The sequence below is a fragment of the Hemitrygon akajei genome, chromosome 14 (assembly GCF_048418815.1).
Source record: "Hemitrygon akajei chromosome 14, sHemAka1.3, whole genome shotgun sequence".
NCBI lineage: Eukaryota > Metazoa > Chordata > Chondrichthyes > Myliobatiformes > Dasyatidae > Hemitrygon > Hemitrygon akajei.
In genome coordinates this window covers 90,780,368-90,793,238 of record NC_133137.1, presented here as the reverse complement: position 1 = coordinate 90,793,238, position 12,871 = coordinate 90,780,368, and the positions used below count along the sequence as shown (strand labels likewise).

The 12,871-nt window shown below is 39.6% G+C and overlaps 1 protein-coding gene across 5 annotated transcripts in view; it reads right to left on the bottom strand.

Moving 5' to 3' along the window:
* LOC140738775 (voltage-dependent calcium channel subunit alpha-2/delta-1-like) overlaps window positions 1-12,871 on the bottom strand; it is a 715,977-nt gene that overhangs the window by 254,051 nt on the left and 449,055 nt on the right. For all 5 annotated transcript variants that reach the window (XM_073066574.1, XM_073066575.1, XM_073066576.1 and 2 more), the window contains 3 exons: window positions 10,954-11,023; window positions 2,807-2,857; window positions 2,601-2,700 (listed from right to left, as the gene is read on the bottom strand). In XM_073066574.1, the coding sequence (XP_072922675.1) occupies window positions 2,601-2,700; window positions 2,807-2,857; window positions 10,954-11,023 (221 nt within the window). The remainder of the gene's footprint in view (window positions 1-2,600; window positions 2,701-2,806; window positions 2,858-10,953; window positions 11,024-12,871) is intronic.

Here is a 12,871-nt window from a genome sequence, read left to right as displayed (position 1 = left end):
TCAATACACTTCAAAGTGAATGTGAGGAAGTAAAATGTTACAGAAAAGCCATCTTCTCTTTCTAGGTATCTACATCTATCAGTTACTCTCACTGCTTGCTGATGAGTGATAAAGGATGTCAGTTTCTGTATGGTTCCTCTCACTATTAGAATTAGACTCAATGCTGCCTTTAAAGTTCTGTTAACACTAATTTCTACATAATATTACCAGCAGTAAATATTTTGTGTTTATTGTCCCCATTCTATTGGTATGTTCTATGTAAAGTACTTCATTAAATTTTGACTGTACTTGTTAACCTAATTTGTATAAAAGATTTATCCAATGTGATGATGCAGTACTTCAGTTTGAAAGTACTGGTAACTAATTGCATTTTCATTCAATAATCAAATAAATTATTATCTGCAATGAGATATAACACCACAGATGGATGGGAAATGATCTTGCTGGACACACTAAAACAGAGCAACTATAGAAAATTAATTGATGCTAGTTTTGCAAAAATTCCACTGAAGCTGAGTACTAAAAATATCAATTTATTTTCCATCTTTCAAAAAAATGGCTGAGATCATATTAAGTTCAGAAATTGTTGCATACTAGGGTTTTATCTAAATCTATTGATCAAGTTTCAATCCAAGGCATGTTACTCGCAGTACAAGTATCCGAAGCTACCAAAGCAATGGAGAACGTGAGGCAATACATGTCTTATTGTACCAAGGGGTGGAAACAAAATCAACCAGCTGTCAATAACCCAGAGAAGCAGATTATAGATCACCTGAAAATTGTGTTTTATCAAATGACCTGAAGCTTTATCACATAAAAAGAGATTACCAGTTATCACATTAAACCATTATAGCTGGTGATTAAATATGCAAATGCTAATTACTGAAATACCATTTTAACTGAAAGGACATACTTTTATCACTTCTTGTCCATAAAAACAAACCGGAGACATGACACTTATACATTTTTATCTGAGGGACTAAACTGAATCAAGCATGTCAGCAAGGCAAATCAACATTTCAATATTCCGTTACACAAGTTGCATGAATGTCAATAAGGAGCAAAGCATTTACTGCAGTTTTGCTGTAAACCGCTAAGGAAAGCTAAATAAGGCAAATTTTAAGAGTAGCTTCCTGTGAAATGGCAAGCTATATGTGAAAGAGTCAAATATCATCATGCAAATAACATTAATTTGATATATCCAACTCTTTTGTGTAGTGTAAATTCAATTGATAAAACATCCATCTCTTTTTTATTTCTGGAAACTACTAAACTTGTAGTTTTACACTAGTGAAATTTAAGAGACTACTAGACAGGTATATGGAGGAATTTAAGGTGGAGGGTTATATGGGGGGCAGGGTTTAAGGGTCGGCACAACATTTTTGGCCGAATGGCCTGTACTGTGCTGCGTTGTTCTGTGTTCTATGTTCTAAATGTTTATGTGCTCATGATATCACTCTGTGCAACGTCCTTCCAGCCAACTACAAGAAATAAGTGGAAATCTTTATTTCCCCCCATAATTCTCTACCATTCGCGCAAATTCCCAGCATTCTGTTTAGCTTAGACACATGTTCATTATCCTGTAATAAATTAATGAAATAATGAAATAATGTAATAAATTAATGAATTAATGAAATAAATAAACACAAGAGATGCTGCAGATGCTGGAAATCCAGAGTAACACACACAAAATGCTGAAGGAACTCAGCAGGTCAGGAAGCATCAATGGAGAAGAATAAACAGTCGGTGTTTCAGGTCTTGGATAAAAGATACCAGTCCCTCCAGCATTTTGTGTGTGTTACAATTAACTAACATCATCTAGTTAACTGGGAATTTAAAGGGTAGCTTCTAACAGGTGACATTTTGTGTAATTGCTGCATTAGATAGGTTGAATGGTGGGGAAAATATTCTATCAATGGCAGAACCACAGTTTACATTCATACTGACCCCAAGCCTTCGCTTGACCTGAATGGCACTGAGCTTTCCTTTCAGTTGCCAGATTTTTAATAATACACTGGAGATATTTGAGATTCTTGGGATGCTCAAGTGTACATGAGAAAAAAAAACTACTTAACTCAATCTCTAATATCTTTCAAATGTATTTACTTCAAAATAAATGTTTTATTTAATCAAAACTGCTGAGCTATCCCTCAAGCTGATTCACACGTTGGATATAATTACAATCTCCCACAGAGCACAGTTTGACTCCAGCTAATGACAAGTTTCTTATTCTGCATTGACTCAATTTAAAATTGTGTGTAGAATTGTAAATATATAAAGAATTATCAATGCCATCAGATATGCTGTTTGCAGAGTTTATACTGAATCTATTTTCATGACTTTTGTTTGATTGCAATCCCTGAGGTACTGATCAGGATTTGGGTGGCAAGAGCTGGGGGCTGAGGCACCCTTTAAGGTGTGTTGGAACACCAGTTGTGAGGCCCCACTGTGAATCCATGGTCTTCTGTCTCTGAGTGTGGCTACCATGCTAGGGTTATGAGGCAAGACAAGCTTTGGACATGTGAAGGACCATGAGCCACAAATACCACAGCAGGTCGCCACATGGACCATTCAACTGAACTGATTACTGCAGTACTCACCGAAACCACATTCACATAGTCATCGTCAGAGAGCGTTTCCAGCATTTCAGAAACCGACGTCCGAATTAGTTTTAATGTCAGTCCACTAACACTGCCACTCCTTTTTTTTATATAACCAGAAAAGAAAGCAAAAAAAGGGAAAATAATTTAATTTCCATGAGGAAAATAGCATCTACAATATTTTGTAATGCTTGTCCAGTACTTACACGTCTACAAGAATCAGCATGTCCTTTGGTGAAGCAGCGCCCTGAATGTACCTGAGAGAATTAAACAAGTAAGTTATGCATCACAAACATTACAACAGGGGACTCTGCACAGAAATTACTTTAAATATAATACTGTATTGCTGTTTGAAGTTAAGCGGGCAATGGGGTGGAGGAGTACTAACAAGGTGTAATAAGGTAACTATGTCAGCAGTGGAAGAGCATGAAGTCTCATAAATTGGATAGCTGGTTGATTAATTAAAAAGGGAAGTTCTAAAAGGGGGATTTATTCTATTAATTCAAATCCAAAGTCTCCTGGATTACCTTGGTAATTAATAGCAAAACCTAACTGCTCAGTGAACAGCTCATTGCTCAAAAACCTAACATGCACACGCGCACTCTCACACACATAAGTATACTCTTGTGTACCTACACACATGTACAAACATGCATTCATGTACACACGCACATGTATTCATAAATGGACACTTACATGAACATACGGATGCACAACTACATTTAGACACATGCATACATGTAAACTCACATACACACAGACATTCATACACAGATGCACACGTACAGGCGCGCGCGCGCACGCACGCACACACACACACACACACACACACACACACACACACACACACACACACACACACACACACACACACACACACACACACACACACACACACACACACACACGTACTAACACAACTCGGACACATACAATTTACACAAACAATAGGTGCATTTAATGTCAGAGAAATGTATACAATATACATCCTGAAATTCTTTTTCTTTGCAGACACCCACAAAACAGAGGAGTGCCCCATTGAATGACAGTTAAATGTTAGAACCCCAAAGCCCACTCCAGCTCCCCTTTCCACACACACAAACAACAGCAAGGCAACGACCCACCCACCCCCACCAGCAGAAAAGCATCTGCACCCTCCACCGAGCACACATACACACAATTGTATGTGCACACACTCTTGCACATACACAGGCAACCCCACAAGCATGCAAATGGACACACACACACACACACACACACACACACACACACACACACACAATGGCTCACTGGAACACTGGGATGCAGATCGATAACAATGAATAAGAGAAAGAGGAAGAAAGAAAATCCAATAACACTAACTGGCAGCTCCACCATTCTCTTACATGAACTCCAACCTTGAAGAAATTCTCTTATACGCCACAGACCCAAAACATTGATTGTTTCTCATTTCACAGATATGGCTTGACCTATTGAGTACGTCCAACATTTTTGCTTCATGAAACTAACATGAGATTCCAAAACTTTACCATACTGGATTACATGGAACTGTAGATTTAGATTGCAAATAGATATTTTTTGTGTAAACCAACTGTGAGCAAACAAGCTGTAACCCAAGATCCTTAACTAGCTTCACCTCGGTTGATGTCTGCACCTAGGATAGATAGATACTTTATTCATCCCCATGAGGAGGATATGCCTCTTGTTCCCTTGGCACCTATCTTAATCTCCTAAAATGAATCCTCCCACCAAGTTTGACTTGATGTGCACCTGTGCAACAGCAATGCAATTATGAAAGTCTTCCAAGCTGATTTTCTTAATGGGATCTTGGTAAACTTAAACAATTTGTATATCACATGCAAATCTAGATTGAGAATGAGTCTGTAAATTAAGAATAGAGAATTATAATTTCTTTGTTAATTGCAAAACTTTGAGATACATAATGTAAAATTTATATGATGCAAGCTAAAAGATCTCCCAATTTGCTTACCTTGATAATAATACTTCAAATTGGGAACAGGAAATGTTAAGCTTTAATTACTGAAAACTTAAAGCCCAGGAGAAAACTTGTGATCTCTGATTCAGTGAAGAATCTAACAGTTTAATATGTAAATTCCCACTTTGAGATTAGCAAAACATGGCACAGTAATTGCATATCAAGTCTAGAACAATGCATGCCATCCACTTGCTTGCTTGTGGTCATTGTCTTGTCTATCCCTTCCCTTTCAAGATGATTTCATCGTAACCATATATAAACTGCATCCCACTGTGCTCTCAAGAGTAAGCCCCGAGATGGGCCTACACTAGAAGAGTGAAAGCCCAGACCAGGGGCTATGTTGGCAGAGGACGGGGCCAGAGCTGAGACTATATCAGAGGGAGGGCAGGTTGAAATTTGGGCTACATCCGTAGGTCATAAGGGTCAGGGCTGGGGCCACAGGGTGCTCGGTGCTCGGTGTCGGAGGGCTGGTCGGAGGCTCGAAGTTTTCGGACTGACTCGGAGTTGGCTGTGCCATGGACTGCTCTTCATCAGATTACGGTATTGCTTTGCACTGTTGAAACTATGTGTTATAATTACGTGGTATTCGTCAGTTAGTCTTTTATCAATTATGGTATTGTCTGCACTGTTGAAACTATATGTTAACTATAACTATATGTAACTATGTGGATTTTTGTAGGTCTTGTAGCTTTAGTTTTGTCTGATGGGTTTGTGGTTCCTTTCCGGGGTATGTGCTAAGACAGTAGCGCGATATCGATACGCAGCAGCTTCTCCAGACTCTGGATCGGGGATTACCAAACGTTACGTGGTTTTTCTTGTGTGGTCTGTTTTGTGCATTTTCGTGATATCATTCCAGAGAACGTTGTCTCATTTTTTAACTGCATTGTATTTGTGGTTTATAAATGACAATAAACTGAATCTGAATCTGAATCTGAAAATCTGTGCCTTAACTTACTTGGATTAAAAATGTTCTGTGTGGAAATTCCTGGTCTATGGTCACTTAAAATGGCAGGTTATTCTGATGGCACTGAGAACCATGTAATTGCAAGAGGCCCAGCTCTATCAGCAGAAGGAGTGTACCACCTCCTAAACCCCCTTCCCATCTGTACCATCAAACACCCCCTGACCCACCTGTGACTGAGTCCATCTGTCCCACACTGGTCTCATCCCAGAGAATGGGAGCAGAAGCAAATTATCCTGAGCCAGCCTTATCTAGGGAGAAAGTATTTTCACTCTCTCTAAAAATGACCGCAAAAAAATAGCTTTGATACCCGTGCTGGGATTTTCTGCAATGGGCACCTCCATTTTGACAGCACCCTGGGCTGCACAAACAGCCACTGGCAGAAGAGAAATTAATCAAAACTTGACACCAGGCCACCTTCGAAAATGAGCAAAGTATTTTTTGCTGAGAACCCCAAAAGTAGGAATGTAAGGAAAAGGGGTTTAGAGCTTCGTGTCCAGCTGTTAAAAGCACAGTTGGTAATAGTCAGCAATTATCAAGAATTATTAGGGATTATCAGGGATCAAGAAGTTATTAAAGGAGAAAAGCAGACGGCTATGTTGGGTGCCGCAATCTCTGTAACCTTTTATATGGTTATAGGAGTGAAGGAGATGACAAAGACAGAGAGAGCAAGGCATTTGAGAGAGGCATGATGTTGAATGTAAATCTAGAATCAATACAATGCAGACAGGAAGCACAGAGATGATGCATGGAAGAATTGATCTTACTGAAGGGCAGAACAGCCTCTGGGGGGCAGGGGCACGAGGCTGATCATGTTGTTTTTTTTATATGTTACCTGTAGGGTTTTGGATGACCTCAGTCTACAGTGAATAAAGCGTGGGAGAAAAGCCAAAAGTGACTTGGAATAGTCGAGGCTAGAGGCAATAAGAGCATGGATGAGGGTATTGTCAGCTGATGAGCTGAGTTGAGACAGAGTCAGGTAACTCTATTAACCATATTCACAGTGGTAGTGCAGATAGGTGGACTACAACGCATCTCATGCTAACAAAAGCATCAAGGTTGCAAACGGACTGCTGGAGAAGGGACAGATTCAATGGTGAGGGAATGGAACTTGTGGCAGTTCTGAAGCCGGAAACTGTTGCCTTCCTAATACGTAGCAAGGAGATCATTCTGGACTTCCAGAGTGGGACATTAAACTAGCAACCTGCCAAATCCGAAGTAGCTGAGTGGTTGAAAGAGATAATTGTGAGGTGTGTCAATGTACAAGGAAAAATGAATGCGTTTTCAGATGATGGACGGTATGCATTGGATAAGAAGTAGGAGCAAGTCAAGAATAGAACCACTGAGGTAATATTAAGGGAGTCTCTGCAGGCGACTCCCTTCCTACGGCTAAATAGGTGCAGAATGGAAGCAGTTGGATGTGATTTTGTGCAAGTAGGTAAAGGTGAATGTTGTTGGAGGATGGCACAGACAACCACATTGAAGGCTGCTAACCGGCTGAGGACACAGATTAACAGAAGGCCTCTGTGTCTATCACATAGTCTGTTCACTGGAAGGGCTCTGTCACCGCCCCCCTCCCCCCCCCCCCCCCCAGTTAATGCTTAGTCCCAACTTCGGCAAAATTTCCCAGTTTCTGTATCATATCAACACACACCATTCTGTCAAGAATGTCAAGAATCCAAATTAATTTTCTAAGGATATATAAATATAGTTTGGATTTGAACGACAATTGTAATTAGATCTAACACATTACAATGCCTTCATAATTATATTACCAGAAAAAAGAATAACTTTTGATGTCAAATATATTTGATTGACATTAGTCCTGCTTTCACCACACTTCAGTGCACAAGAATGATAATTATCTGATGTGAAGCCATGCCTGACTTCCTGAACTATCTACTTTTAGAAACAATCATAGCTGCCAATCCATGAGCAGGTTATCGGTGAGCAGTAAGGGGAGATGTAATGGTGCTTATGTTGTTCAAAGTGCTGTTAATCTGTAAAGAGCCTGTATGTCCTCTCTGTGGAATGTGTGGGTTTTCTCCGGGTGTTCCGGGTTCCTCCTCGGTCCAAAGGAGTACTGGTTCAGATTCAGATTCAGATTCAGTTTATTGTCATTTATAAACCACAAATACAATGCAGTTAAAAAATGAGACAACGTTCCTCCGGAATGATATCACGAAAAAGCACAAAACTGACCACACAAGAAAAATCACATAACGTTTGGTAATCCCCAATCCAGAGTCATTAGTAGGTTCATTAGTCATTTTAATTGACCTGAGATTTGGCTAGGGTTAAATATGGGGTTGCTAGGCAACGAGACTCAAAGGGCCAGAAGGGCCTGTTCTGCAATGTATCCCTAAATAAATAGATTTAATTACACTATATTACATGTTTGACTTTGACTGTACTCTTTTCCTAGATGCTGCCTGGCCTGCTGAGTTCCTCTGGCATTTTGTGTGTGTTGCTCAGTGTCCAGGTGTCTCCTAGACTGAGACCTCAAATCAGACCAATTTTAGTTTGCATTTGTTATATTATTTATTTTTAGTCGCGCTCTCTCGCTCTACTTCCGTTGTGACCCAAGAGAATTGTGAAGAAAAATGAATTAATTGCACTTTCATCAATTGAGTGAATTCGATTTGCTAAGTAACACCGCATGTGGAGGTTGAACAAGAGCTACGCTAAAATAACTTCAGAAAATATTCAGATAGGTCGCATCTTTCCCTCTAGGGTGAACTCCTTTTGCAATAATATTGCTCCTGAACAGCTTATCTATTGAGTAAAAGTCAAGTCTTTCCATTCTTCCCAAAGTGTCATCCTTTTAAGATAAGTCTCTGTTAGCCAATGATTCCCTCTTCCTTCAGATGTACAACATATCCTGAACATATTCCGAATCTAATACAGTATTCCAAAGATAGTGTGACTTCTCAAAGACCGTGTAACATTCTACAGTTTATCATTTCTATCTTGTACAGTGCCAGACATTTAACGTAGTATTAGTGCTAATGGCAAGGCGAAGCCGTCACCAGCGAGATTCAATGCCTTGTTTGTGCATTCTACTCCACAGCCTGAAAATTCCAATTTCCAAAACCATTGGAGCAAAGTTAATTCAGATATAGATGGTTTAAAAACAGATGTTTAATCAAATAACTCAAAACCACATTTGAGTACTGTAATTAAATGTGATATTTTTCACTGCAGCTATTCTAATGTGTTCCAACACACTGTGCAATTAAGATGACTAGGTCAGGCATTCTGCTCCCAATTCTTCAGCAATTTGCATAAGATTTACAGCAACACTTATAGGCTTCATGGAAATGCAGAATAAAAAAAAAGAATCTATTGAGCACCTTTGAGACACAGAACATGACACTGTGGCATGGAGACACTAAACTCAGGAGGCACATGTGTATTATTCATTATATTTGATTGACACTCTCAACACACTGAGCTGCAAGCAATGTATTAATTAACAGTTGATGCCTGTACATTTCTTCGATTCCACCCACACAAACCTCACATTAACTGGAAGAACAGCATGCAGGACATCCCACTGACCAACTGCACTCATTATCACATTTATAAATTTTCAATTCGAAACTAAAATATGCATTTTCTCCTCAACTCCGTCATCTAATCCCTTCCTTTATTATATCACCCTTTTGAGAGTCCCCTTTGTTTGAAATTTCTTCAGGGAAGGTAGCCAATCGCTCCCCAAGCCTGTTTAATTCTGGCTCCCAGTGCCTCGCTGTACCTGCTTGTAACCTCCCCTGTGGCAAATTCACATTCTGATCATGTGATGGAAAGTCAAGCTGAACAGTGGAATTTATATATGTCCCCTCAATGCTTCAATTAAATATCTTGAATGGAAGAGATCACAAACTGTAGTTTATGCAGTATTAATGAGCTGCTGAACATAAAATTCTTTAAAGTCTGTGTTATTATCTCATTATTTACAAAGTCTGAGATTTATATTACCATAATGCTGAGTCAGCTGTGCACATCCTCAAAAGGTGGGAGACAAATGCAAAGTCACCATTGCTCATTTAAGCTTGCTGATGGCTGACAAGTGCTGGGAGAAGCTGAGCTGTGTGTTAATTGCTGCAACGTGGAGCTGGGGAATGCAAGGGTCTTGTGGGGAAGGACCACAGCATAGGGTTTGTCTGCTGCTGGTGAGGAAGCTCCTGAACCACCCCAGGGGGCATGAGTGGCAAAAGTGTTATTGGTTTTAAGAAATGTAATAAAACCACTACTTAAAACAGTGACTATGAATATAAGAATTAAAATGCATTGTGCAATTTAATCTTGTATCTTTTTTAATGATGAATAAAGTCTATTTTGATAAAATTACACATCTTGGTAAATTTATGGAATGGGGCAGCGGGAGGGGAGGGGCAATATTTTTATGATTGAAACTCATTAATAAATTTTGTAGAGGTTAGTCATATCCTCATCATTCAGGATGTTATAGTGGTCATGAGAATCAGAACACGGGAAGGTTAAAGCACACATCTTTATCAGTACAAGGAGCAGCCAAAAGATGAATGTAGAAATATGAGAGAAGCTGCCAAAACTGCATTACAATATAGATAGCTATGCAAAACAGCATCTTTTTGTCAGCCTCAACACAGAATCTTCATTGAATGGTGCAAGCCTGCTTTTACTCCTTCTGCTTTAATTCTTAAAGATTAAAAGCTTTCATGTTTCTGCATCTACTGTCTCTAATTCTTTCCCCTTTGTTGAGGGACACCAAACCATACTTCTCCCCACCAGCTCAGCTGACATGACTCTGCACAGAGAGAAATGAACAGCCACCTCCCATGCTAAATTGTAAGGAGCTTTATCATAGGTTATGTGTAGGTATTGACCACAATGGCAGTGCCCAAATAGTACTGTGATGCAATCAATGTTGTGTGGCAATTAAAGGATTAAATAAAATCCACACAATTGATTTGAGCACATGTTTTCACTTCCCCAAAACAGACTTTCAGTAAACCAAACAAAAGCACAGCAAATGACTAAACTCTACATCTCAGAGTGTAAGCCTTCAACACCTTGGTAACGTGCCTTTATCTGTACACACTGGTTAATCAGCTTCTTACTGCACTGTTCCAGTAAATTCACAAAGCAGGTTGTAGCAAAGGTGCTCATTAGTACTCAAAAATCAGTACCGACTTGAATAAATGAACGCTGGGTTGGAGTGAACCAAAGCTGCATTGTTTTATGACTGAATGTAATAGCCATCCATCTGCATTAATAATCTTCCTTAAGGCACCTAAATAAGTACAAGGTTTTTTTTGTTCCCTTGATGTTTTATTGTAAACACACATTACGGATCGAGGAGTGCTGAAGGCCATGCAAATGTATGAATTTCTGATACCAGTCACACTCACCAGGGTCTTCTCCGAACATCATACAAATCAATCCTGTTGGCAGTTTTCATTAGATCCACCCATGGAGATGCTGAAAGGAAAGCAGAAGGTTGAATGTGGTGAAAGTATTGATTAAATCAGTTCCAACAAGTTCAAAGAATCCAGCTTCACAATACCTGATGAAACTAGGGATTTATATTCATTTGTGCATAATCCATGACCATGGTCAAATGCTCCCATAGTAAATGAAAGAGCTGAGTTACTCTTGTAGTTAAAGAGCTTTTAGGTCAGTTGGGCTACCTGGTTATTAATTACACACTTCAGATAGTTGATAATGGTTATTAGCCAGCACAAAAAAATTACAAAATTGACCCTGATTAAGGTTGCCGCATTGCTCTGGAATAGATGGAAAAATTAGTGAGGAGAAATTGATTGCTCCTTCCATTTTTGTCTCTGTGTAGATGAATACTGATGTAGAAGATAGTTAGCTGAGTTATGGCAATCGCATTGTCCACTTATTAGTCATCTCTAATTATTTTGCATTTTGGTGGTTAATATCTGGAATGCTCTGACAGAAGTGGTGATGGAATCAGATATAATTCCTCTGTTTAATAGGTATTTAGACACACATATAAGCACGCAAGGTATCGAAGGATGTTGTCCTAATGTGGGGAAATAGGATTAGTGTATGCAGTGAAGGCGAGGAGGCAATTGAGATCCAACAATGCTGGTTTGTTCGGAGTCACACAGACGCCAGGTGACAGATCCTTGGCAAAGTTATCCAGTTAAAGTCTATGGGTCAAGTACTGGAAGATGGGCTAATGCAGATGGATATGCACAGGTCAGCATGGACTTTGTGGACAGAATGGCCTTTCTCCAGCCTGTATCTCTCCACAACCCACTGCCCCACTTTATCCAAATCCCTGTAAATATTTTGCCTTCAAGTATTTCCTTAATCCTGAAGAGCAGTATCCCAAAGTTTAATGGAACATTTCAGCAGTCAGAATCAGTACCCTCATGAAAGGGTTGCAAACTTTGCTGCCCATTTGAGATGACACAGAGTCTGAGGGGTCTTGTTACAGGATCACAACTCCCGATACATGAACTCAAAACCGCCAAGTGAGAAAAGAACTGAACCACTATGAAATCTCTGACAATGCCCAGGCAGTAGAATTGTCAGTCAAGTGACAACACCCTGGAATGGCTCAAAATTTTCACAGCTGAGGCTCAGCTCATCAACACATGCAGAAGTGATGAATGCAATGAAGAGGAGGGCTGATAGCACTGACACTTCCTAACAACAGTGAGCAAATTAAGGAGACTATAGAGACTATTTGCCATAATTGTGCTAATGGGGAATCTATGAAAAGTTTTGTAAATATATATACAAACTTTATTCATAATAAAAAATATGTATAAAAATAAACTTGCAATGCCGTTTCATACTTGCATTCAAGATTAATGCATTATTAACTACTATTCTATATCACTCTGCAAAAGCACTACTGCCACATATGCGACCCCTTGTGGTGGCATACGACTACAATAAGTATATTACATTAAATATCGACAGGCTGCAATCAGCATGACAGGTCATTCATTCGATAGTGACACAGAATAAGGTTTAAAAAGAGGTCGGGTGCTTTCGGGACTTTTCAGCGGGCTGCGATCATAATGATCTATCAGGCACTCACCGGGGGCTCAATGAAAAGTAGTAAGGTGTCAGTGGAGCGGCTAATGTGTGAGTGGATAGCGTTAGAGTGCTCAGACTTGGGCAAGCAGAGGCTGAGGTTCAAGTAAGTTCCTAATTTTTTTTCTCTCTGTTAGTACATAGCTCGTGTGCTGAGAATGGGTCCAGAGATAGTGGTATGTTTCCTATGTAAGATGTGAGAAGTTTGGGAGACGTGTAGTCTCCCTGATAACCACACCAGCACAATGT